This window comes from Aythya ferina (genome assembly GCF_964211825.1).
Source record: "Aythya ferina genome assembly, chromosome: 19".
Classification (NCBI taxonomy): domain Eukaryota; kingdom Metazoa; phylum Chordata; class Aves; order Anseriformes; family Anatidae; genus Aythya; species Aythya ferina.
The window spans coordinates 9,698,407-9,724,947 of NC_140309.1; the positions used below are offsets into that span (position 1 = coordinate 9,698,407).

The following is a 26,541-nucleotide window of genomic DNA, read 5'->3' on the forward strand; positions in this document are numbered from 1 at the left end:
CCCCCGGTTGCCAGGCGGGGCCTAGCGCGGCCCGGTGCGGCCTAGCGCGGCCCTGGGGGGGGGACGGCGGCATCATGCAGCGGGCGGTGGGCAGCCTGCCGCTCGGCCCCGCGCTGAGGGCCAGGCTGGCGGCTGCCGGCTTCCAGACCGCGCAGGAGCTGCTGGACACCGGGCCCTGCGGGCTGAGCAGAGGTAGAGGCACGGGGAGGGCTCGGGTCGGCTCCGGGGGGAAGCGGGTGGGGGGCGCGGGGCTGGGCCCGGGGTTGGGGGGGGGTTGGGGGGGGCTCGGTGCTGCCTGAGGAGTCGCTCTGAGGGGACAGGGAAGGGGGGGGGGATGTTTAGGGAGTTCTACACCTCTCCAAGGAAGAAAATGGGCAAAAGTTCCCTCTCGTTTCCAAAATAATAATAATAATAATAAAAACAACACGAAATTCACAAAAAAGTTGAGTGATGAGTGCAAATAGGACGCTAAAAATTCAGAATATTCCCTTTTGCAAAAAAAAATTGAGTGATAAGCACAAATGGGACGCTAAAAATTCAGAATATGCCCTCTCGCTGACTTCCCCCCTTGCACGTTTGAAGCACAGTCAGCCACCGTAAGCAGTTAGGAAGCTGCTTTTGTTTTAAGCATAAGAAAGTAACATGTACAGTTAAGAAGCTTTTTTCCTTTCAAGAATCTACAATGCGATTTGTACAGCCCATGTAAGAAGCGCACCGCGATTTTTATTATTAGAAATTTTGCTATCTATGATGATCCGTTGTAGTGGTAGCCAGATCCTGGCCTCCCTGTGTATAAAGATGTACCCAAGCGTGCTTGTGCTGCCTCACTTCTGTTCCTAGGGCTGTGCTTCACATCTAAAAATAAGGTGTGAAGGTGCTCAGCCCCGGAATACCCTGAGTACTCACGGTACCAGCAGTAGGTGTCACTACCACTTACTAGTCTGCAGCCTGACTTTGTTTTTCAGGGCCTTATTTGCTTCAAATGGTATTAACTTAACAGTGCATTCAGTGTAGACGATGCACATTGCTCTCCCAGATCCTAACCGCATCTGCGAACAGTGCTCTGGGCTTTTTATTTACACAGTGCTTATTGCCACCAGTGCATCATTGGTCTGAGTTGCTTTGAAAATCATCTCTCTTGAAAATAAGGTCTTTAGTTCTGGAGATGTTGGCAAGCTCTGTGCACTATTACATTAAAAGAATTAATAATTTTGAGTTATGCATCAGAATTGGCACATTTTGTTAAAAAGTTGTACTGTCTGTATTTTAAATTGCTGTTTATAAAAATAAGGTAACGTTTCATGATTTTTGTCTCTCCTAGAAATTGGAATCTCCAAAGAAGAGGCACTGGAGGCATTGCAGGTTGTAAGGCAGGAATGTTCTGGCGATGCAGCAAGGACTGCTGGGGGAGCTGGCACCACCAGAAAGTGCACAGCACTGGAGCTTCTGGAAGAAGAGCAGGCACAGGGCTTCATCATCACCTTTTGTTCGGCCCTAGACAATATTCTGGGAGGTGGCGTGCAGCTGACAAAGATCACTGAGGTCTGTGGAGCGCCTGGTGTTGGGAAAACACAGCTATGGTATTTTATTTTTAGATTACTTTTGTGCAACTGAGAATCTTTTCTTTGTTGAATTTAACTACAATGAGAGTCCGGATCAATTCGCAGTTTGATGATGGCTAGGCACCTTCCTCTTCCATGTATTCCTCAGCAGAAATGTAGTGAGTGAGGAGGGAAGATGCTTGTAACAAACGTGTTTATGTTTTTGTCTTTGTTTCCCGTGACAGCATGCAGTTGGCGGTAGATGTACAGATTCCAGAATGCTTCGGGGGTGTCTGTGGAGAAGCGGTGTTCATTGACACCGAAGGAAGTTTTATGGTAGACAGAGTAGCGGATATTGCAGCCGCCTGTGTGCAGCACTGCCAGCTAATTGCTGAAGCTCATCAAGAAGAAGGTAATGATTCTGTGACACGTTTCTTTCTGTCTAGTAGGCTGGGAGCTGAGTGAAACTGGTGTGTCATAGGCTGCTATTTTGCAGTTTGAGAGTTTCAGCAGCAGTGCTGGCTTAAGCAGTTCTTGCTGCCAGCCTTTTACTTCCACCCCTACGTATGATACCGTGAACTGCGTCACTGTGACTGGAGCCATGCTGCAGGCTGAGCTGATCTAGTTTAAGAATAACTCTTTTTTCTGGGTGATGATTCGTTGGTAGTTTTTTGTTTGTTTTAGGGATCTTGGTTTATCTTTTTTAAACATGAATCACTTTAATGATTGAATTTACAGCAAAAGCAAACAGCTCTGCTGGGAAAACTGAAGGATAAGGTGCTGCAGTGCAGGGACAGGAAGAGCAGCTGAGGAAAAAGAGAAAAGGCAGAATTTCTTAAGGCAGCATGGCTGAACGGTGTTTGAACAAAGATAAAAGGACACTTTTAGCCCAAGATAAATGGGCTACTTCCTGTACATTAAACAATGAATGATTAATGCTCACTGTTGTCCTCTAGTGGTGTTCTGGCTTGAAAATGATTTACAGGAAAAGTTCTTTTTCAGAAATTAATTTTTCATTTTTGGCACACTCCCTTGGAGATTCAAGTGTACCCACGTGCAAGTGCTGAGATAGCATCTGCTCGCTACCTTCCTGACTTTCCAGCCAGATGGAAGACATGTTTTCCACACTCTTTACCTTCACTGTTTGTCTTAACAAAGTTTTTGGGGTGTTTGCTGCTGTTGTTGCTGTATGTGGAAGGCATAGTATGGTGGAATGACAATAGTAGCAATGCACTAGTATGGATTTCTGACTCAGTTATTCATCTATTTATTCTCAGATCATCAGAAGGCTTTGGAGACTTTTTCTCTTGAAAGTATCCTTTCTCACATATATTACTTCCGTTGCCGTGACTACATAGAGCTTCTAGCACAGGTCTATCTGCTCCCAGACTTTCTTTCAGAGCATTCAAAGGTAAGAGTTATTGCAGACTTACCTGAAGATAACATTCATTTTTCCACTAAAGATTTTCAGGGATACTCTCCGGTATAATAAGAGTAACATGCTGGTGCCTCATCAGCTTGGCTGGCAGTAATGTACTGTCTGATGCCAGAGTACAAATGTAAAGCTTGTTTGCTTTTCATTCCTGTCCCAATTACTCCTGAAAGTAATTAGCTTTTGCTACCAATGCTGTCACCATTCTGAATCTCGAATTTAAGGTGAGGGTACTGGATTTTTGTTGCCACAAAGGTTATATTTCTATGAGGACTGATTTAGGAATCATCACACAACTGCCTTGCAGGTGTCTGAGCTCAGTGCGTGTGTGATGACCGTTGTGCAGGGGGATCAGAAGGACCTAGTGCCAGTTTTTTCCCCCTGGAAGATCACTGAGGACCAGAAGCATCCTGCACATCTTGGCATCCAGAAAGTGACTGTAACTTCTTTCTAGTACATCTTCTGTTGCTACAAGCAACGAGAGCCTGCAGCTTAACTCTTGGGTGGACTACAGCCAAAAAGTTGCCTACCATCTAGTTCTTAGTGAAATGCTGTTGCAAGGCATATTTTCTCCACCTCCTTTCCAGATTTCTAGGTTCTACACAGCAGATCACTCCCGAGCAGGATTTGGGGAAGGAGATTTGTGCCTCATTGCAACAGAGCACAAATCAGTGTTGTTTGGTTAAATTGTTTTTTGCATATCATTTCCATTTTTGGAAGCTATGATCTTGAAAGCACAGATGGGAGTCTTACTTTTGCATAGTGTAGTCTGGTATTTCCCTTTCTCTGCCAGGTACTAACGGTGCCCTGTTGTGTTTGCTCTTGTGGAAAGAACACGGCTTCATTAGCACAGTTACATTGGGCTGCAGTTCTTTGGTACCATCTGTGCTGATTATTGCTGCTTGGCCTGGAGCCTGAAATACTGAAGGTTGCAGGAAAACCATAAGACCTTCTGGTGGTTCCTTGGACAGGCTATAAGTGGCTCGACAGATTGCTCATTGCAATCTAGCTCTCATTAAAATTAGTTTGATCCTTCTGTGCAGATCTGGAGCTGAGACTGGGGACTGCAGGAAAATCTCCAGGTTTTAGGTTTTGTTAGGAGAGATGCAAAGAAAGACGGGGTGATACAAGTTACTTTAAGATCCTAGTAGTAAGAGAAACAACAATAAAGTATAAAAGACTATCTTAGAAAATATCCTTGTCATAATAAACAATTCATTAAGGTCTTTCAGAGAAAAACTCTGATGTGAAGGGTATGTATTATTAAACTTTTTCAAAGCGAGGCTGTGTTATTTTATAACAAGTGCAGCGGGAAGAAAATAAACTAAATTACATCCTACCTGGGTTTTAATCTGATAGGCAAGTTACATAACTATGTATACATTCCCTTTTAACGTGAGTCATGTTTATACTGTTAAACTGATTGTTCTTACACTCAACAATTATACACAGCAAAGATGAACAGGCTCATAGAAATTAATTTGCAGGAAGGAGAAAAATGATAAGAGAAAAACATCTTATTTTGGTTCCAACTATTTGGTGTTCTTTTCAAATAAAGATTTTTTTTCTTCCAGTTGGAGCCACAGGGCCATTTCACTGTGTTTGCTGCAGGCTTATATGTTCCAGCCACAAAGCTACTTTCTACTAAATGAGTTAAATCAATATACAGAAAATGAGAATTTTCTTGTTTCCACTTTGTTGTCTTGTACGTTAATGCAGATAGCCAAGATTTTAGAGACAGCTTAACGTGAACACCGTAAGGCAATCCATCTCCCTTCTATATTTCAGGCAAATTTGGGTCAACAGAACAGCTACAACAAATTAAGTTAGTATAAATCAAAATCCCAGACTAATGTTTATGTAGTGTCTTGAGGGTGATGAGCCTGCAGCAGCATTGTGCTCAGCTAATGATTGCTACAAAAGCCATAATTCAGCAAAGCAAGCGTCTCCAGGCAGGATAGATACTCAGCTCCATTGCATAGCGTCTGGACTATCTTAAAGCATCTGTTAAAATGAATGCTTCCGAGATAGATGGGACCTTCAGAATGTGATGATATTAACAGTGACTGCAAACAGCATGTCTTCTGGTTTTGGTTTGGCTCTTATTTTTTGAGGGAGAAGGTGAAATAAAGTGTTCGCGGAGAGTTGACTGAAGTATAGTTCTGTGAATAATACAGTACTGCACTTAGCAAGCATTCTAGTGCGTTTGGAGCTTGAGGTTCTTTACCTCGCACTCTTGTGCAATGCTGATTGTCTGCAATAACAATAAGTTTTATTTGATACTCTCGTGGATGCCAGAATAGAAAATTATCACCTTATATAAAGCATCCCGAAGCTGTTACAAAGAGCTGCAAGATCTCTTTTGTTTTTTTCAGTTTGTAGGATAGTAATGACAGTTCTTCCTTTTCTTCTGTGTTGAGGTCCGACTGGTGGTGATTGATGGAATTGCATTTCCATTTCGCCATGACTTTGAGGACCTCTCACTTCGAACAAGGCTTTTGAACGGTCTGGCACAACAGCTGATCATCATAGCGAATGATCATAAATCAGCGGTAAGTCTGGGTAGGCTTAAATCACAAAAGATGCTACTTTGGAATAAATACATTACAAAGAATTAAACCAATGTGATTTGTAGTTGTCTGTAGACAGCAAATTAAAGCTGCAGGAATGTCCTTTCCTATTATGTTTGCCAGTTTGATTGGTAAGTATAGATGAATCACACAGGCAAAACTGTGTAGATGGAAAATTCTTGCACTTGCCAAAGTAAGTAAAATTTGAATAAAAAGCATCCTGTGAATCTTAATTAAATGGTAGTGTGTCTTTTTTTCCTATTGTTTCATATCATCTTCTTCCATGGTTTGGTTGGAAATAGAATGCTTCTTCAGTAACTTCTCCCTACAAAGCACACACGTTAAACGCCATCAGAATATTTAGCAGTTACAACTACCCTTTGTTTAAAAATAAACTACTGTCTCAGTGGAGGCTCTGTCCTTAAGGAGGAAAAACAATTTATCTGCTGCAGTTTGGTTTGCTGTTTTGGCACCCATGGAAACCCACAGCTTCCTTCCTGGGCATTGTTCCTCCATCATTTATGCCAGTATGGAGGCCTGCAAGTGTGCAGCCATGTAACCAGCAGATGGCACTCGGAAGCTGTATCTGTTCCAGAAGTTGTTTTGGCAAGTCTGTTATGGCACAAAAAAGCATTGTTCAGGAATTAGAGCTTACTGGGTCTCAAAATGGTGCTTGCCACTGTATCTGTTTCCAGGTGTCTTGCTTCCTTGTCACCCACAACTCTCTCTCGCAATTGGCTTTGTTCGGAACTGCTAAAAATGAGCCTTCCCTTCTGCTTCCTCTGATAGCTGCAGGAAGGGAAGGAGCACAGCTCTGTGTTCTGCCTGGGTTAGGTGATGGTGCTCGCTGCTGAAAGCGTGCCCCTTTTCCCCCATGACATGAATTATAAATGTTCCTCCTGTTGGTGTGAGCACCAGGGGACATGAGTGTTATGTGACTGTTTCGTTTGCACAGCCTCCAGTTAGAGTGCTTTCACTCATAAATTGGGTACCTGGTGACCTTGAGAGGGAGTGGTTGTCATTGTATCATGTTTTTTTTCGTCAAGGGAAATACACTTTTTTTTTCTATTGAAAAAGTGAGGAGTTCAGTACAAACCCTTGCTAAATAAACACATGATTAAAAAAGAATGATCAGTCACAGAGCCTCAGAAATGGTTTAACTCAGTGACCTTCTCGTTAGTTCTTGAGTTAGACTGTTTGCAAGCTACGTGGAAATAAATTCGGAAATTACTTGACTGGCAGCAGAGCTGGGCAATCTGAATGGTAGCAAGGTAATTCTCTTGAGTTTGTAAAGGTGAACTCAGTGGGTTGTGCTGGGATGTCCAGAGCAGCCCTTCCCCAGTAATGAGGTGGGAAGCCTTTGGGGTGCTGCTGTCATCCATTTGTGATGAGTTTTAGCGTGTGCCCCTTGTGCTCAGTGGAGTTGCTTGCTCTAGTGTGCTTTTCTACCTGTTCAAGTAAGAATCATACAGCATGTCAAACAATGAAAACCCGTAAGGTTTAAGATAGGTACGTTGGTTTTTTATTTTATTTTTCATTTTTAATGAACTTTGCAATTAATATTTCTGGCTCTTTTCTGTCTCACCCACCCCCATTTCTACCAGAGATCTAACCTAGACTGTCTGTGAACCTCCTACGAGTGATTTGTGCTGCGAAAACACTCCCCCGCTCTGTCTGTTCACTTTCATTCTGCTTTGTATTGTACCCTCTTGCGCATTTTTAGACTACAAGGTGCAGAAATTCTGTTAATCACTAGACTTATACACGCTTTGTGCAGCACCATCAAGTTCATTTATGCCACAGTGACTGAACTCTTGTCTCTGTATAGAGGGCTAGTACAAGTCATGTGCATCTAGATACTGATCCAAACAGTATTCAATACAAATGCTGTAGAAGATACAAGCTGTGCAGAATTTGTGTCCCTTGGGAAAGAAGAAATTTATTTATTTATTTATTTATAAGTCTTAAATGATAGATTTAAAGGCCTTTCACGCACACTGAAAATACATTTTGCAGGCTTGTCTTATTTTGTTTTGGCTGTTGAGAAAAGATGAGGCACCTTTATAGTTTCTTCTTGTTAACACACTGCTTCATTTCCGTTGGCAAGAGTTGTGCTTAAGGAATTATTTCATCAATAAAGCTTTTTACAAATCCGTGCCTTCCCTCCCACTAGTATGCTGCTTTTCTGGAAATTTTGTTTGTTTGCTTCTGTTTCCATTTATAGGTAGTTCTGACAAACCAAATGACAACAAGGATTGGACAAAGCCAGTCCACGTTGGTACCTGCTTTAGGTAGGTGTTTAGCTTGTGAGTTGAAACCTGAGTTAATATTTCCATGTATGACTTCTCTTTTGGCATTGTGAGCAAAGGAAATGAAGTTGCCTGCTGAATTTCTGCAGAGTAGCGGAATCCATGGTGAAATTGTTAGTCCCATCTGGAACCACCAGCACTGGGGAACTGCAGTAGGGCTTATATATGTCAGCATTGTAATTATAATTAGCAACTATTAAATTTTATTCTAAATGCAAACATGGCATGGAGGTTAGAGTTACGGTTAGGTATTTGAAAAGGGATTAAAAATGTCAAATGTCATGACATTTGAAAATTGCAGGAACTCAGATTGAGAACATTGGACTTTTTTTTTTATTTTTCAACAATTTTTAGTACTTAACTCTGTATTATTACACCTATCAGTATTCCTGAAGCAGACTGAATCACCCTTTAAGGGGAAGCACATGGTGCTGCTAAGAACAGCCTGAGTATCTAGATTGAGACCTGCATCTAGTGTGATGCAGCCTTCCCCTGAGGATCTTAGGCTGTGGAGGAACCTCTGTTCCAGCTGCAGCTGTGTCAGCTAAGGAGGCCACTACTACTGCTGGAGGTCACTGCCTCATCCTTTATGCTGGCTGAGCTGTTTATGTGACTGTCTCCCAATCCATTTCTGCCAAAAGTGGGCCAGGTAAGCTTCAGCTATTTAAGTAGTAAGTAAGCTGCTGGTAAATCAGGTAATTTAGGTTGAAACTGTCTGGTGAGTGATCATACAAAGAAGGTAGGGATGGAGGAGGGAGCATTAAACCTCTGGCACAAAGGTGGCGATGACCAGGTTAAAGCACCAACAAGAACACATGTCCAGTTTAGTGGTTGCACACCTCAAAATACACTGCAATTTCCTGAATTCCCTGAGAATCATTCACTGCCTCTCCAGATAAGTTTAAATTGTTTGTTTTGCCATTACACTTGAACATGTTTCTATTGCTTATTTGCAAAGGTGTTTCTTACTTGGTGCGTGGCTGGAACTGCCTACCCATTGCTCCCTGCAGCTAGGATGTAGAGGGGAGTTCTTTGTGGGATCCTCAATTACAGCCTGCCCGTAGTGTGTTTAAGTGTTCTTTTTACGGGCTTCCATTTCACCCTGTAATGAGCAGAATAACTCATATAGAGTTTTCTGCTGGTCTGGTCTCCCTAGCCATAGGGGAAAATAGAACAGCTCTTCTGAAGTAGAGGTTTTGACAAATTAAGAGTTAAATTCTGAGCTTTTTCTTCTTGTAGGTCATAACTACACATTATTTTGTGATGCAGTTAAAGGGCACAAATTCTCTGACCACAGCTTCAGTTTCTGTGAACTAAGTAATGAACCCCTTGTCCTGGAGGGGAAGGAGAGAAAGGGGACAGTACAAAGGCAAAGATGTTCTCAGTGTCTGTACAGGCATTGAACCATTAGGCACAGATGTAAGATAAGATGAACAAATACAGATCATCTCCTTGGAGAATGTGGAACTCTGAGCTGTGCATGCAGATAAAGCACCAGCTTTCAGTATCTGACCCTTTTTGTCATTTTTGCCTCTTGCTCTCTGATGTATTAGTTATTTTTGGCAGCCTTTCTGGCTATAGACTGAATTAAAGCTAATAGATTCTGTCCTTTTTAAATAGCCAGCAATGTTTGAGAGCTATTCTGTTTATTAAGTTGCAGGGACAATAAAGAATATGAAAGGATTCAGAGCAGGCTATAATTCATAGGCATCACGTATTGTCTTGCGCATATTTTTACTTTTTACAAACATTTAATTTGACATAACCTCCTATTGACCATAAACTGATTGTGACTCTCACCAGAGCGTGTGTAACCACATGGTGTTGTTGAACTAAATAGTATGTACCCTGCAAAATTGAGGGTTTGTAGCAGCTGGTAAAATATTCAAGCAAGGAGATGTTCTGTTCATTCTAAACAGCAATATCTCAAGTTGAGTATTTCAGAATGATACAAAGCTGTTTTCAATTTGATGTGAATTTATTCCATAGACTCAGTGCAAGTATTGAGCTGGTGGATTACGGTGTGGCTTTTTATGACCCTCTCTGAAAGGATGCTATTTCAACAGCCCCATTGTAAAGGCTAAAGAACCTCATACTCAGCTATGCTTGGTTGTAGCCAAATAAACTATTTAGGAATGGGTCAGGAGCAAAACCCCAAGTGAAGTGAATCCTATTGCCTCCCCTACATATTTTTTCCCCCATTGACTAGTAAGCCTTTGACATTTCTAAGATTGTACAAAGGCATTAATCTCTAAACTCTTACTCATCTTCCTAGCAGAAGGAAAGCTCTTAATTATGAGGAAAAAAAGCACAGATGCTGCAAGGTATTAAGTCAAGAGCTTTATGGAGGGGCAGCTCTCTTTCCCACCAGTGATAGCTAAGCTGGGTATTCCTAGACATTTCTACTTGATATATTTAGAAAGGAGGTCAAATATTAATCTGCAACCAGTTTAACTCAGAAATGTCTCATTTTACAGTAGCATACTTTTCTTATATTTGATAGAGTTGGAAAAATTCTGGTGTGGAATTTGTACCCATTGTAAAATGTGTTTTGATCTCTGACTCGGAACTGTGTCTGGTAGCCAAAATCTCAAATTAAATATCATGGAGCGGGGTCTGGCAAGATGCCTAGAGGGCCTAGGTCTTCAGCCAAATCATGTTTTTTTTCTTTACTATGCTACAATGAGTACCAGAGCCCATGGGGCATGTGGGCCTAGAGACGTGATGGAGATCCAATGAATAAGTGATCCAGAAGTTAGACCTGTGCGCAGGTGAATAGGAGAGGCTTGCAGCACTTAACCCAAATGACTCTTAAAATCTAATCCATCTTCAGACTACTGAACGGATGAACAGAGAAAAACACCAAATAAATCTGTCTGTAAATTGACTGAGCTTGGTAGGGGTGAAAAAACGGTGGGGCCATTTCCCATGAAATACAGTAACATTCCTAACTTGGTTCTCTTTTTATTTTTCTTTTCCCTTCACTTTTGGTTGTGTTCCTTTTGCATTCTTCTGTCAGAAGTGGAAGACTGCTTCAGGGGCCCTTAATACTTTAATAATCATTGACTTTTTCCCAAAGCATGTATCCCAAAGGGAGTGATGTTTGCTTATAATTACGCCTAAGAGACAGAATATCAGAATCTTAGAGTAGGATTTAGACATACCCACTAGACTTCTTAAGTAGTAATTAGAAAAATCTTTTCTTCCTACTGCCTCTGTTTTCAAGATTAGTCTAGTACCCATCCTTTATTAAGTATACATAAAAAATTTCTACAAATACAAAAAGTACTGCATCAAGCTTTCTATAAAATACAGTGGAGTCCATGGGTTATTCGTTGTCTCAGTATATTTGATCCTTGTATGTATGAAAAAGATGTGATTCGTTACTACAAGAAAAGTATATATGGTTTAATCGTGGTGGGTTTTTTGTTTGTTTGTTTGTTTGTTTGAAGACTGGTCTAATTTCACTTCAATTTACTGATGCTGCTGCTTTTATAGGAGATAAATAAAATGGCCTGTCATTTTATGTTACCCAGGAGAAAGCTGGGGACATGCTGCTACTGTGCGTTTAATCTTTCACTGGGACAAAAGTCAGAGGTAAGTGAAAGTGTAGGCCAGTAAGGTACATAGCAATACTGAGAAGTGTGACATTTCAGAGTCTTTTCAAACCAGCTCTAGTTGCCAAGTAGGGTTTTGAATTTGACTTTTGTGCTTGGTCTTCTATGACCCAGGCTATTGAGACTTAAGAACTATCTAGTTCAACCTAAGATGGTGTCACTGAACTGTTCTGCTTCTCCTTTTTACTATGGTCGGCTTGTTGCAGTGCTGTGCCATGTCTGATCAAAATAGCCTAATGGCAGTTCCTTAGGCTCAAGAGTTCAGGATCTGGCAGCTAGGTTTAAAAAAAAAAAAAAAAAAAAGTTACGGCTTGTCTCTGTCACAGACTTGCGAGCTTTCCTGCAAATTCATTCTCACTGTATGTACTTTGCAAGCAGGGAGTAGAATTTCTTTGCTTCCGTCTTTTAGGCCCCGGTCAGTATAAATCTGTTTGATGCCAAAGAAAGCGTTCCACCTGCATATTAAGTCTCACAAAGACAGAACAGAGGCCCCTTAGCCTCAGTGGCAGCTGTTGGACCTTTCCGGTTTTAAATGTGGTAGGATGGTTCTGAAATACTGGACAGCTATGCAAATACTTAGTTACAGTGAGCTGTAGAGGATTGGGAAGAGAGCTGCCTTACAGTACAGAGTGGACCTATGGAAGATCATTTTAGAAGCCCAAAGGAGTGAAGATGACCCTTCTAAAAACAGTATAAACTTCTGTCTGCTGCAGTGAGGTCTGCCTTGTTTCCTGGTTCTTTCTGTATTGCAAGCTCACTTCCATTTCCTGGACAGTTGAATTTGCCTTGCATGTAGTATCGCAGTGCTGCAACTTGAGACTTGAGGAGGCTTGGTTCAATTCCCTAATCGTCTGCAAACAACATACAAAAATGCTACTGGAGTGCTGTAGTGCATAGTTTTTCTTGTTAAACTTGAAAGAGAAATGCTGTGACATTTTCTTACGGAATTTTGTTTTTCAGATTCTGAGTTTGAAGGCAATGCAGAATGATTACAGCTGTCTGTTTAATTTTGAATTAAATTAACACTGATTAGTTAACAGCCTTTATAAGGGAGAAGTTGCATCAACATGACGATTGCGGAATGAACAAAAGTTAATTTTGTATATCAGAATTGAAGAGCTTTTTTTCCTTGTGCAACAGAGTGAGGAAATATGGAGGTATAGGTTCCAGAAAGAAAGCCAAAGAAAGGCGAACATGGTTTATTTACTGTGCTAAATATGCAGCTAACGTGGAGCAGGGCCTGCGGAAGCATAACAATTTAGATTTTAACTGCCTATCTGTAAAAAGCAGAAGTAGCTAGCTTTTGTTGCACGTGTACATAAGTTACCTGTAGCTGATGATCCATAGTGGTTTTGTCGTTCTTGGTTTTATATTAGGTTATTGAGGTGCAAAGATGACCATTAGAGAATCCATTTGCCTTTTTTATTATTATTATTTTACTGTGTTTTGACTAAATGTGATACCTGTCTCTTTCTTTCTCTCTACTACTGGAAATGTGTCAGAGCTTAATTACAAGGGCTCTCAGTACTGTGAGGAAAGATCCTGTTGAGTCAGAGGTATGCAGCAGAGCTCCAGCTGAGCGCTTGTAAAAGCATGGCTTCTACAGCTTCAGATTTAGGCTGTTTTGTAAAGTGTAACCCACCACTTACATGTTCTGAGGAATTCCCTGCGTAGCTAATATGAAGTGGCAGTGTTCCTCAGGCTGTAATTACGTGCTCTCTAATAGAATGGCACCTCAGGGAGGGGAAAAAAAAATAATTAACAAGATCCTTGGTAAGCTGTCCTGGAACAGAGAGAACACTTTCTGAATTGGCTTTGCATAAGTGTAGTTTTGGGCAGGTGGGCTTGGTGCAGACTAGCAGCCATGGAACTGGTTGAAAAATCTCTTGCTGTTGAGGTGTTTTGCAATCTTCAGTCTGTGTTATACAAGCACTTACTGGGCTAGGTGCTGCATAAGCAGAAATCAAGATACATTGCTTAGAATCTAAATGAACAAAATCGAAAAAGTGTTAAAGGAGAAATACAAGAGAAATGATTTACTCAAAGCTATGCTGTATGTCAGTGGCAAGGTCAGGCTTAGAAATAAAACATTTTGTTCTCATTCTTCATCTACTAGGTTATATTGACAGCCTTGTGAAGTACCTAGGAAAAAAACTCCCAGAAAGTTTTTGAATTCTTGAGAGTATCTCCCAACCCTGAGAGGTGAAGCAACAAATGATTGCTTAATGTAGTAGGAAAGAATTATGCTCAAAACCTTTTTTGTTTGCATTTTAAGAAAGTGGCATTTGAAATTAATTCAGAATTAATATTGTTCATAAAAAGTGATGAAATACTGTGATGAAGCAAGGCTAATTAGTCGTTCTTTGTTAGTAGGCCTGTATTGTATTTGAGCTGACAGGTCACACAGGGAGGGGATTTTGGCATCCACAATTTATACAACCTATATGAAAATACACACATAGGAATTGCACTGGTGATCTACTCCATGATTGTGGGAAAATTTGGGTCTGATCATTTGGTTACTTGGAATTTTGTATTATTGTATCGCTGATGATTATTATCTGTTTTTGTTTAACCAGGTTGGCAACGTTGTACAAATCACCGAGCCAGAAGGAGTCAACCATACCATATACCATTACAGTTAGTATTTCTTTTGGGATGGAGATACAGAAATGTTAGATGTAACTTTTCAGATACAGACAAATCTGAGAATGCAGTTTGCTTTCTTAGTGTTGCATTTCAGCTTACTTAGCCAGGAATACTGGGATGTCTCCAGGTTAACGAATATTTTGCTCCTTTTTATAAAAATGTTCCAGCATGTTACTGCTCTTAAGAGTTAAAAGAGTTTGATTTCAAGAACAAATTTACCGGCAACGTGCATCCATCTCTTCTTGTGCTATTGCTGCTTAGTTTATCTGCCCTTGATGTTAACTCTTGGCCTATGTGCGATTCCAGAAGACAGTCTTGCACTCTGAGCCTTCCTTTCGGGAGACCTCAGCAAGCCAGGCTGCTTTCTCTCTTGTCAGACTGTTTGTTTCCCCAGTGGCTCCTCTCTGCATCTGTTGCAGTTTGAATGTATTTTTTTTAGGACAAGAATGAGCATCACATATGGTATTCCAGAGGCCTTAGCAGTGCTTTATGCCATACATATTTCCACATCTCTGCTCTAAGTACTTTGCCTGATATAACACAGGTTGTACTTAGGTCTTTTGTAGCTTTTGTAGTGTCCTACCAGTGACCTTATGACCAGGCAGCACCTACAGATTTTCTTCTTCCATCACTATTAAATGATGAGCCTCCAGCTGGAGTCCTTATTCAGCCCTAGGTAAATTCTATGATTTTCTTTTGTGGAGTGCTTAGGTGCATATTAATGAGAATATATATTGTCTGAAGTGTTTATAGGTTAAAAAGTAAGCACTCAACTTTTATATCTTCAAATGTCAGATACATAGGTACATGCCATAGCTATTTGCTGTGTGTCCTCATGGAAACACGTTGCCATAGCATTTCCTGCAGATTTTAATGCTGCCATAAAATGAGGTCTTCAAACTATTGAGTAGAAATCTGATTCTTTTTCCTCACTTCTAAATATATTCACCTGGATAGATGAAATACCACTTTATATGTTGTTTTTTTTTTTTTTTTTTTTTAGATCTGTAAAGACTGGAAGGGTAAATGGGAACACATTCTAAGGTTGTTTAGATCATGTGGAGTGACTGTGTAGCCCTCTCTCTCCAGCTGCCAAACGCATGGATTTTTTCTTAGTTTAATTGCCTTTTCAGCTTTATACATATTATAAAACAGCTATGCTCTCCTCATCCATGTGAATGCACACTATCTTGAAATACAGTTGAGCATGCATCCTAATCAAAGATTAGTTAAAACTTCAGATTATCCCCGTGTTTTTTTTTCCCCCTTAATCCTGTTGAGCTGCTTCAGCAGACGGTTTCTGTAAGTAAAAAAAAAAAAATGTATTATCCCTGTTTCTTTCATGAAATTTGTGTCTAATTGTAACTGTTTGCTGTTATTATTTCTCATTCCCATCTCAGTGGTTAAACTGGAAGATGTAAATATGTGTTCAGTGCTTCCAAATAATCTAGCACATCTGTGTGTGCATACATCTATAACCAGCATACAAAAAATCATAAATTCAAGAAGCTCAGATCCTGCAAGATGCTTAGGCTTATACGTGCTGTTAATTTCAATGCAAATCAGATAGCCAGTTTGTCAAAAGTACCAAACTGTTCGGTGCCTGTATGCTGATGGAGAAGTATGTAACTTAGTGCCTGAGCTCTAGTTCTTTTCCAAGTGTTGGTCACCAGTCTGAGCAAGCGTGGAAGCTGTGAAACACCTACCAAATTAAATACTACTTTTCACAGGCTGATAAAGATTCATTCTTAAGTGCAGAATAAGAAATGCAAATGGATTTAAGCACAAGGGAGTAAACGGGTGAATCAGATGAGCTAAATGTCCCAGGTAGTATGACCTGATTATTTGATCATGAAAGGCAGAGACCCAGAACCTGTATCCTGGGTAGGAACTGTTGGTATTTCCCTGAAATTTGGAGAGTCTGCCAGACTAACAATGAGAATACCTTTACCTTTCAAGTAATAACACCATCTATCTTTGTCAGTCCTGATGCAGTCTGGACTCCAGGAGACACTGAAGACCAACCCAGAATGACAGTAACAAGTCCAAGCTACATAGGTCCAAGTGGCCCTTTTTAAACCATAGTTCTGTTAGCCATGTTCTCTCCATATAAAGATGATTATCAGGCTTTGGATACGCGTACAAAATTCTTATTTTCTTTTTCACTGGAGAGAGGCTGTGTCTAGTATATACATGCCTTTAACTGAATGCAAAACATCCATACTAAGCAGCCTACTCCATCATGTTCTGGCCTTTATAGCCATTGGAATGCTTTTACCGAGAGTCTAGCATGCTGGATTAAGTGGATTCTTGGCTTTGATCCACCTTTGTGCCTAAGGGAAATGGCAAAGATTAGATGCAAGCAGCAGTGAAACACTAAACTTGAAGATTCCCCATTATGCTATTTAGAATAACACTTGAGTTGCTTAAAATAGAGGGACTGCACAAGTTCTGCCCTTGTGGCGCTCTAGCTGTTTGTTCCCTTAAAAAAAAAATAGCAGACTGAGGCATTTAGAAATAGAAATAGAGAGATGAGAGACTTAAGCAAAACATTTTGTTTGGTTTTGTCTTGGGTTAATCTTGGTGTGGGACACGTTGGCATTTTATATAAAATAAAATGTCACATATTTGATAGTAATTCTAGCTGATTTTTCACACTGCACTAACCTGAAGTGCCAGCCTTCCTGAAATGCTCTCACCTCCCTCCCCTTGTCTCTACCTGGGTGTTTAGGATTCCCAAAACAATTTCTTTTTCTGTTTAACACCTTTTCCTGTCTTAAGTCTGTACTGCAGTGAGAGCCCTTCACCAAGCTGTCAGCAGGGCTCCCTACACAGCATTTGGAGATGGAAAGACAGTTGCAGGCTTCATATAACATCTCAATGTTATGTGATAATTGATGACATTTAACTAACCAAATTTTCCAGATCTTTCATATTTTAATATCTTTTAATATCATCAAACTGTGAGCTAATGCAACAGAAAATACCAGAGTTACTAAGCAAATTAGATCACCTTAAGCTCTCTACTGGGTAGCAGCATCTAGTTTTCAATTCGATGTGTAGTTTTTGGCAGTTAAAGGTTCTCAGCCCATTGTGTCCCATAAATCACTATGCTGGGACAGTCTCTGCAGTCTGGAAAGACTGATTCAGATACCCTGTTCTTAAAATGTCTCATCAGTGTTTTCAGTTCATTAAATAGATGCATGAAGCAAAAATACCCTAGGTCTTAGAGATTTTCAGTTTTGTTTCTGAAAATGGCTGAGGTGATTAATAATCCAGCAGTCATCTTGCTTCCGTGGGAGTTTGACTTGAATATGGGCTGAAGGATTTGACTTTTAATTTAAATAAATAGACAGCATAAGTTAATTTACAGAGAAGCACTGCTTTGCAGTCATAGGGGTTATTAATGGTAAAATGAAAATGCTAGCCTCACTGATGAAGAGAAAGTATCTTTAAAAAGTAAAACCAGGAGAGGCAGTTATTAGTCAGTATGTGTGCTGAGAACCTTTCAGTTCTGAGCTTAGCCTGGTCTATAAACATTCTGCAGCCACTCAGCTAAAATAAACGATAGCATCATGCCTTCCTTATTCTGATCTTCTGGGAACTAGTTACTCATGCTTTATATCCATAGAAGTGATATCACATGATTTTACTTACATATTACAGCCCCATGGCTTCCGAGATGTGCAGCCTCCAGCTGTCACCCAAAACATGGAAAGTACTGAAATGAACCCTCGCAAACGGCCTCGGAGAGAAGAGGAAAAATAACAGCGATTCAAAAGAGAATACAAAAAGGTGTGCTACTGGAGAACAGCTGCATAGAGAACAAGCAACCAGAGGTAGCCTGAGAGACTCTTTAACTTAAATTCCTGCTTCTGGACATTATTTTAATGTTAAAACTACACTATGAAAATTTATGTGGCAGAAAACTCCTTTGTGTATGGCATAATTTTATAATAAAATCTTTTTTATATAATAAAAGGCTTCTGCTTTTTTGAGATGGAGAATACAACTACTTTTACTCCGGGTAAAAAAAAAGAAAAGGCAATGCGAGCATCTAGTGCAGTATGTTTAATGACACAGTTCTTGATCACTCATCTGTTTTTGTGTGCTTCTGAATTTTAACAAGGTTTCATGCAGCAATCTGCTCGCCTGCCTCAAACCAGGGCAAAAAGCTGTGGAGCTGCTGATAGATGCTCTAAGATAAATACATGCTTAAATACTATGCCAGATTGGGACATTAGCCCTTACCTGCTGCAAAGTCCTTGATCAAGGGCAGTCAAAGCGCTGTTTTGAACTTCTCATTTATCTTGTAGTGGTAAGATAGAGACAAAAGACTAGATTTGAAGGACAAAAGCTTTAATCCATATGTTCCTATCTGGGTAAGTGAGAATGTTTACCATTGTTTGAGCCAAACTGCTGCCTAGCCCTTAGCTTCTCCTTTTACCAAAGCATTCAGAATGAAAATTCTGTATTTGGAGTCTGTTTTGTTTGTGGCTTTCATTTAACAAAGAGGAGACCAGGGCTTCTTAGACACCAGCAGTATATTAGCAGCTCCACACTCTAAACCAAATGAATGAGTGTCCACTAAAAATACAGCAGGGATTTGTCCTTTTTTATTAATAGAGAATAAATTGATGAGATTATTGGAGGAGAAGAAAGGTATTACAGTGCAAAATAGTAATTACTTCAATTGTGAGAAGTGTTTATTTGTACACATGCACACATATGACCCCTTTCTGGCACAGTTTGATAATGTTATAGCTGAGGAAACTCAGCCAGCAGACTAAATGGAAAATTCAAGTTGTGGGAGTCACTATCTTTAATTTTTAATTTAGCAACACTAAACTGCCTTTGCCTTAAAACAAAATTCAATGCTGAATCTGAGTCACAAAACCTCTCTATTTAAAAAGCTGCAAGGAAGTGGCAGTGATTTGTAGATCATTATAGTATTTAGATATAATTTACATAATAAAATATTAAAAGGAAAAGTAGTCAGTTGCCATACACCAAACTGGGCTCTATCAAAATTTAAAAACCATGAGTCAGGGAGAAGCTCTCCAGCAAGCATGACAGAGGAAGAAAGACGGCAGGATTTGTGACTCAGACAAACATTTCCATGCAGGAGACACAGGCAAACAAAAGGGTCCTACTGCATGTGATGTCAGCAAGCAAGCACTCCATTTGGGAATAATAGCTTCCTACGTGGCGCGGTGCGGGAGGGGGGAGCTAGCACAGTACACATGCTTACGTAGCCACAAGGAAAACCATCCATTAAGGATGTTGTGGCGATATTTTAAGAAGCACTGCTGGTTACGAGTGATAGCTGCCATCTAGCATGTTTGGTATTTATGGAAAAATCCATTCCTGTCAATGTATTGTCTTCTGATTTAATATCCTCAGCACGTCCTTCCATGTGCGTGGAGAGTAAGGATGTCTCCAATACACTATTAATTTCAGCTGGGTGTTCTGCTTTTTGTTTGTAGTAGTGTACTGTCCAGAAGCCCGAGCTGAGATGCTGATCCTGTATACCAAGATAGATCATTTTGTCTGAGTAAGCGTCAGATCTTCAGTATTCTAGATGTCATTATCAAAAACAAACAAACAAAAGAGTAGTTCCTGGTTAACAGTGGGAGTTACAAAACCTTTAAAAGAAATACTGGAAGCTGTCTATGCTGAGGTTTTATGTGTGTGTATATATATGTATAAAAAAATAAAAATCAGCTCTGCAGACCAGAACTAGAGAGAAGGATCTGTTGGCAGAGACAAAATTAGATTAAATGAGCCAGATTTTGTTCTCATCTGCTGGAGACAAGGAAGCCGTGCTAGGCTTGGAACTGCATATAAAGGAAGAATTGGACCACTGTTTCACCAATAAATTTTCCATGGCAAGTTGATATTTTCTTACATGTACCTAGACTTTTCTTGCATTTCAGAGCATCAGGGCACAACAGTGAGTGGCAGAAAACAATTTTATGACTGCACCAAGAGTACAGTTCTAACTAGCTGCTTCATAGCACTGAATCTGAAATAAAATAGGTTGTTTGGTTTGGTGCTCAAGTTCCACTTTTCTGAAAGGCAACGGCTTTCACCGTCACGCCGAGTTTAATATTATTCAGTTTTGTAGGGCAGACATTTACTTGTGATGTAGGAACCTCCTCTGTCACCACAACAAGAACACAGTATCCACCACAAGGCTTGGCAAGAAGAACACTCTGTGGTTAGGATGGGCTGCTTCTCAAGCCTAGAATCCTGCTTTGAAGCTCCTCAGTTTGGGAAGGGAAAATAATTTATTTCTTCCTGATTTTACGTGTTCTTTTCCATCTGACAAACCAACTAACTTCCAAGTAGAATAAGATTAAGAAAACCCAAGAGGAAATAGCTTAACCGAAGGAAGGAAGGTGTAGCCAAGGTTCAAGTTATGCGGTCAGTCTCATATTAAAGTCAATTACAAACTGGTTGACTAATGTGGAAGGAGGCTCAGCTGCTAACCTGGATGTCAAATGCAGTGGTCAGAAAAAATATTTAAAACATAACATCTATTTTTCTGTTGAATTTCAGTTACTTGGGGGAACAGGACTAAACTTAGATTTCCTCTAAGGCATTTCATGGGTTAATGACAAAGGTGAAATCCTTACTGCCTGCTTTTTTAACTCCATCCTTTTTCTGAACAAGAAGTGTACATGTATGTCAGTTGGAAGGACAAGTCACTACGTTACAGCTTCTCAGAAGTGATTGTCTCATGATCAGGATCATAATGATTTAGAAAGGCACATTAAGCTATATTACACTGTTTTAACATGTATTAATTTTATACTAAATACGTTTAAGTTACAAAATATGGTTTGATGCCTTCTTGTCCTATGACTGAGTACCATGAGGGAAATAAAATAAATAGAGCACATACGTTGCGGTATCACAGACGTTACAACAGAATACATAAGGGAAATAATACTTCTCCGTACAGAACGAGGAGTTAACCCGCGGCTGCCAACCATTCCAAGTGCAGCCACCCTGCTGTAGGGGAACGCGAGCCACCGGCTGCTGAATTTGGCAGTGTCATAGGGCTGCCAAGCAGCCTGCCCAGTCCTCCTCCGCACCAGTCCTCCCCGCGACTGGGAACCAGTGCCAGCTGCTACCTGCTCCTGGGCTTCCCCTCTCCCTGGCTCCCAAAGCTACTCAATGTCTTGTGGCTTCCAGCCATAGAGCGGTTTGGGATGATTAGGGTCAGGAAAGTTGGCTTCCCTTAGCTAGTGGAAGATTTCTGCATTGATGCTCTACACTGAAGAATGAAATCACCAGGAACTGGCCACCTTCCCAGTTCCGAATTTCACCCACAAATGCACCCACTGTTAAACTGTGAGCTGCCACCTCGCTTCCTACCAGCAAGCAGGATCTGTACAGTATGCCCCATCTATTTATTAGAGATACGAAGCTCTACACTGTTGTAACTAAACCTATAGAAATAATAAATGGTATTAAAAGCAATAGTTCAATCACTATATAAGCAGTAAAAAGATTACATGCTGAAAGGGTACATCAAAAAGTATGTATTTTTTACTGAAGTCATTCTTCAAGACTGATAGCTAATACTATTCATTTCTCACAAAAATTTCTTGCCACTGATTTAAATGGAACTAGAGAGGCATCGGGATATATACATATACATAAACAGACTTAATTTTCAAACAATGAAAAGAGAGAATGTTTAAAATATAAAATACCTAGTAATGTATATAGGAATATAAAAAAGAGACTCTATGGATCTTAATAACTGGTTCTAAGTAGATGTCAATGTTTTTTTTCACAGTTTCCAGGCACATTGTTTGAATATTTGCTCAGTTTGGTATCTCACATTACATTATTTTGGATTTCTAAATTTCCAACACATATCCTTCCAATACTCTAATTTATTTAGTGTGAACTACTGCACTTTTAGCAAACATAGTTACAACTACTCTTACTTAATGATTCTTTTTTATTATATAAGTAGATAAAAATGTTTTAGAGCATGAAAATCACCTTCACAAAGTAAGAGATTGTCAACATGAGATTTTAACATAATGTCACACCTTTTTTCACTACAGAGGCTTACTACACATTTGATTACAAGTGTTATTGAAGACATTACATAAATGTTTCTCTTTAAAGTAATTCATTCATTCATTTATTTTGTACAATTAACACAAATTTCTGTGGCTAAAGCACAGAAATTGAGACTGTTCAAAGGAAGTTAGCATCAGCTGCATACGCATTTTAGAGTCTGTGAATCCTACCATTCTATTTTATCTGTTTTATCTATTTTAAATATAATAACCAGTCTGGACACAACAGCAATTGGTTGCTGGTTCTCACGCAAGTGATTAATTTCCCCCTTCTTTATTTAACAGATACTTTTAAGGAGATGACTAAAATTCAAGGTCTTGTGACTGGAGCAGGATATCACAGGAATCTGATCTACGGTAAGATGTCAAACAAGTCATTAAAAGTAAATTGATGGAAGAACAGATATAATTTTTTTTATATATATCCCACTAGACACCTGCCTTAACAAGTCTCACTTAAACTTCGTTTTCACTTTAGGAGGAACTTCACAACCATCCTGAAAGGGCAAAATACACACACGTTAAATCCTTCGGAAAGAGTATAGATGTGATTTAAGCAGTGCACAATCTTTTTATTGCCTCTGCTGAACAAAAGTGAGCTTCAGGTTTAGGAATTCCAGTAGTGCTAGATTCACACAGTATGGTGCTGTTGGATTTCGGCCTCGGATGAAATGTGTTACAAAAATGGAAAGAACAGAGCAATGTCCTGGCACAGCAACACTTCCAGCAAACTCTGCTGCTTACTGATATCAGGTCTTTGCCCCTCAGCTCTGTTTAGCAGTAAAAGGAAAATGATAATGAAGAGTGACTGATAGCTGAAGTGGATCAACCTTAACGAGTTATTGGACTCTGGTGTGCTCCTGCCTGCAGGATGATCTCACGATTTGACAACTTCCAGACCACATTACTAAGTGTTATGTGGTCAGCTGTGTTTTGCTGAGGCAATCCCATGGGCACTAATCTACAGGAACACTTCAATCAGTCAGTCACAGATTTTATGACGTAACAAACTTCGCCTTTGTTAATGGGGAACAAGGCACATTGTGCTAGATCTGCTCTGAGAGTGTTCCAGACCTGTTAAGTCATTTTGAAGGGCTCAGCTTCTCGTTTGCTCTTTTTTTCCACATGCTTTTCTCCAACAGATTTCCAAATCTAACTAACTGGGCATGGACCAATATCCTGTTTCTCACAATTGCTATTCAGAGAAATCCCTTTCCTAAACAGGGGTCTGAATGGAACACTGAAAATGGAACTTTCCTCTGGAATGGGACTGGAAATTTCCGTGACAGCTGGAAGTGGGATTCAGGCCTGAAATCCTGTGTTTTGCAATGAGTGTGGATATTTCAGAATAATCTATAAATATTAAACTTAAAAAGCTGACTTGGCCTCAAAAAACATGAGAGAGAGGGAGGGAGGGAAAGAGACAGTGATTCTTAGGAACATCTTAACAGAGTAATTATTGTGGCAAAGAAGCCTGTGCAACTGTGATGCCAGAAGTTGCTCTGCTTTTTGAAAGTACAGTTGAATAAAGCCTGAACCTTAAGAAAATTAATTGGAACTTGATGCTGCTCGTAAACAAGAGCCATCGCACTTTATTCCTTTAAAATTCTCACTGTCCTTACCCATAACTAATTGAAATTGAGTGAAGTTGAACAATAATTGTATTATTGAGTTCTAAGAGTTATAAGAAGAACACAGACGTATATTCACATTCATAAGGTGACCAATATTGGTGGTATGAATACATACAATTTTAATATATTTCAACAGTACAAGAATCATGTAACATACTGCCCCGTATACAACATTGCATGAAATTCAACAGTAGAATTGCCTACAAAATGAGAACAGCCACAGGCTTGAAAATACATACTTTTCTGGTGGTTTCATCTGGTCAGGAAAACAGAATACAGCTTCAAAAATTACTTCTGCTTTACTGCAAAAGCCCTACATTTTAAAGAGACCGCCTCAGAAAGCATTTTTTTCCCATTAAGTTTTCCTGTTATACTCTTGTATAGTATCAGAACATATAACATAGGTGTATTATTGTCAAATGGTTTTTAGCGTCTCTACATGTCTTCTACTTGTCAGCATACAGGAATTACTTCCAAAGGTTACAAAAAATTAAAAAGCACTTCTTCTTGCACTCCATACTATTCAGGTCACCTCCCCACGGCCTGCTCAAATTCTGCTTATTTCTCATCAGCAAAATGAGAAAGAGGAAGACACATTTTCAAGGCTAAAAAAATCAGATTCCTTTTAACATAGGAGCGTAAAACCTTCCTAAAACAACAACATGATGAAGCCAAAAAGGATAGAAACACCTGCGTTTCCTTCTCAGGTGCAAGTCCTATCCTCCATTTGCCAGTATATTGTAAATCAATGATTTCAGGCTCAGAACTTTATGAATTGTGAACTTCTTCCATTCACCAAACCTCAGCACATAGGAACCATTCATACTGTTCCTACCCAGGAACGGAGAGCGCACTGAGGCAGTCTAAATTTAGCTTCCAGAGTTATCAAACACTAAAAACATTTTATAATAGTCCCAAACGCCCCTCTCATAGATTAGTGCTTACTTGATAATACCTCGCATTTCGAGCTTCCTTTTCTGGACAGCAGCAAGCAGCAGCGTGGCTACTTTCTGCGGTAATTGCCCACCCCGCTGTCTCCACACAGTGAAGCGATAGCAGGTTCCTGGCTGCCTAACTTAGCCATACCACCCACAGCCACCATATGTTCCACATTGCAGGTTAATAAGAATGGTTTTTCACCTTCCCTCCCAGAAACAAATGTCAACATGGCTTAGGGCCATAAGCTCTTTATTTAATATCGAAGCAAAACAATACTAACTTGACCACAGTGCCAAAACTTGACAAAGTATCCTGAGTGCAAAGTTCTACTCTATTTCATTTTAATTAGTGTCCTCTGCAATTAGACAAATGACAAAAAGCACATGGGGACTGCCAAGATGAATCAAGGACATCTGGTAACTTTAACATTTCGACATGAAGCAGAGTAGGTATTACTCTCAGATACTCTCATACACTGTTTGAAACAACTCAGAAATATACAATTAACAAAAAAAAAATTATCTAAATGCTTTTTAAATATTTTCTTGTGCAGCTTAATTGCTTTTTGTCAAACAAGATGAAGCTGATCATACATCTCGTTGAACTGGCTGTTACTTCTAGGAGATTTTGTAATCAGGATTGTTAGAATTGAGACCGTGCTGCACTACAATTATCTAGATTATAGTTTCTCAGGAACTCCAACTACCTGAGTTACTAATAAAAAACAACTAATGAACTTAAAACTGGTTTTTGGATACTTGTAGTGATAGGCATTCTCTCGAGGCTTGTGACTCACAGATGATGCAGTACAGACAAACCTAAAAAAATAATAATAAAAAAAAGCAATGATGTCATCAGCTGCAACTGCTGGCTACCTCTTCACACAGATCTTAAATCCTTTTTACCTCTCACTTTCACCTGGCATTCTGAAGTAAACAGATGCTAGGTTGAAAACCTATAGCTAGTATACTGAAAAAATACACTGGGAGATACTCTTTTTGGGGGAAGCTGTGTGGTTCTCTCTCGCTTTAATAGCTTTTGGCAGCGAAAGGCTAAAACCAACCCTGACAATCGCCGCTTTAACTCTTTTGGCCCTCACACATTCACAGGATCGCAACGCGATCGGGCAGCGCAGTTGCCAGAAATCCTCTAAAATTAGTGGAAATCCTCTAAAATTAGTGGGAATACTCTAAAATTAGTTTGGCTCCACACTAACCCTCCGGTGGGCAGCAGGCAGGTTTTCAGTCAGTAATTAGCCCAGCGAGGGGCACAACAGGTTGCAGAGCTGCTGTCCTTACTCCGGCCCCTTCAGACCCCAGCACTTTTTGCAGGTGAGGCTCGGCCGTTTGGCCAGGCCCGGCGGATATTAAGGACCCCAATTCCTTAATTAAATACGTGACGATTACCAGCAACGACCCTGCTCCTCGCCGGTGTTTTTCGATTTGGGAGCTGTGAAAGCGGCGTTAGCACCGCTTAACGCCTTCCACACGCGAAACGCGACGTATATATATAACGCAAGCCAAAATCCCTTTCCACAAACATCTCTTTATCGGCAGCAGGACGCCAGCTGCCTCCCTCACGTCACTTGCAGGCTGTGACCGTGAGGGGAGCGGGACACGGACACCCCCTGAGGCGGTGACCCCGCACCTCACGGAGGGAGCCCGCCCGCAGGATCCCGTCAGGAGCCCCCGCGTCTGCCCGCCCCCGCCCGCTCCCCTCAGCTCCGGGCGCGCTCCCGCCTCCCC

The 26,541-nt window shown here is 40.3% G+C and overlaps 1 protein-coding gene and 1 long non-coding RNA gene across 7 annotated transcripts; one reads left to right on the forward strand and one right to left on the reverse strand.

Annotated features, from left to right (window-relative positions):
* The first annotated feature begins 27 nt into the window (after positions 1 to 27).
* On the forward strand, positions 28 to 22,698 carry RAD51C (RAD51 paralog C). 6 transcript variants are annotated; one of them, XM_084493429.1, is made up of 10 exons: positions 28 to 192; positions 1,322 to 1,580; positions 1,787 to 1,953; positions 2,819 to 2,952; positions 5,394 to 5,525; positions 7,768 to 7,834; positions 11,389 to 11,449; positions 14,049 to 14,109; positions 17,785 to 17,863; positions 22,661 to 22,698. In XM_084493429.1, exons 1-10 carry the CDS (start codon positions 75 to 77, stop codon positions 22,681 to 22,683), a joined length of 1,101 nt encoding a protein of 366 aa, XP_084349555.1. In that variant the 5' UTR covers positions 28 to 74; the 3' UTR covers positions 22,684 to 22,698. The 6 variants fall into 6 exon arrangements, 5 of the variants coding, with proteins under 5 accessions (XP_084349555.1, XP_084349556.1, XP_084349557.1 ...); XM_084493428.1 differs by lacking the exon at positions 22,661 to 22,698 and having other exon boundaries at positions 30 to 192; positions 17,785 to 18,099; XM_084493430.1 differs by lacking the exons at positions 7,768 to 7,834; positions 22,661 to 22,698 and having other exon boundaries at positions 11,351 to 11,449; positions 17,785 to 18,099.
* Positions 14,093 to 26,535, reverse strand: LOC311421489. Its single transcript, XR_014684893.1, has 4 exons — positions 26,203 to 26,535; positions 25,555 to 25,614; positions 17,776 to 17,863; positions 14,093 to 15,418 (listed from the first exon to the last, which is right to left on the reverse strand). It is a non-coding gene; the product is annotated as an uncharacterized lncRNA (long non-coding RNA).
* Between the last annotated feature and the right edge of the window lie 6 nt (positions 26,536 to 26,541).

Coding starts and splice junctions, on each gene's coding strand:
- RAD51C (XM_084493429.1), top strand. CDS start 75: ATGCAGCGGGCGGTGGGCAGCCTGCCGCTCGGCCCCGCGCTGAGGGCC. Junction 1,581..1,786: donor GTTGGGAAAACACAGCTATG/GTATTTTATTTT, acceptor TTCCCGTGACAG/CATGCAGTTGGCGGTAGATG. Junction 1,954..2,818: donor TGAAGCTCATCAAGAAGAAG/GTAATGATTCTG, acceptor ATTTATTCTCAG/ATCATCAGAAGGCTTTGGAG.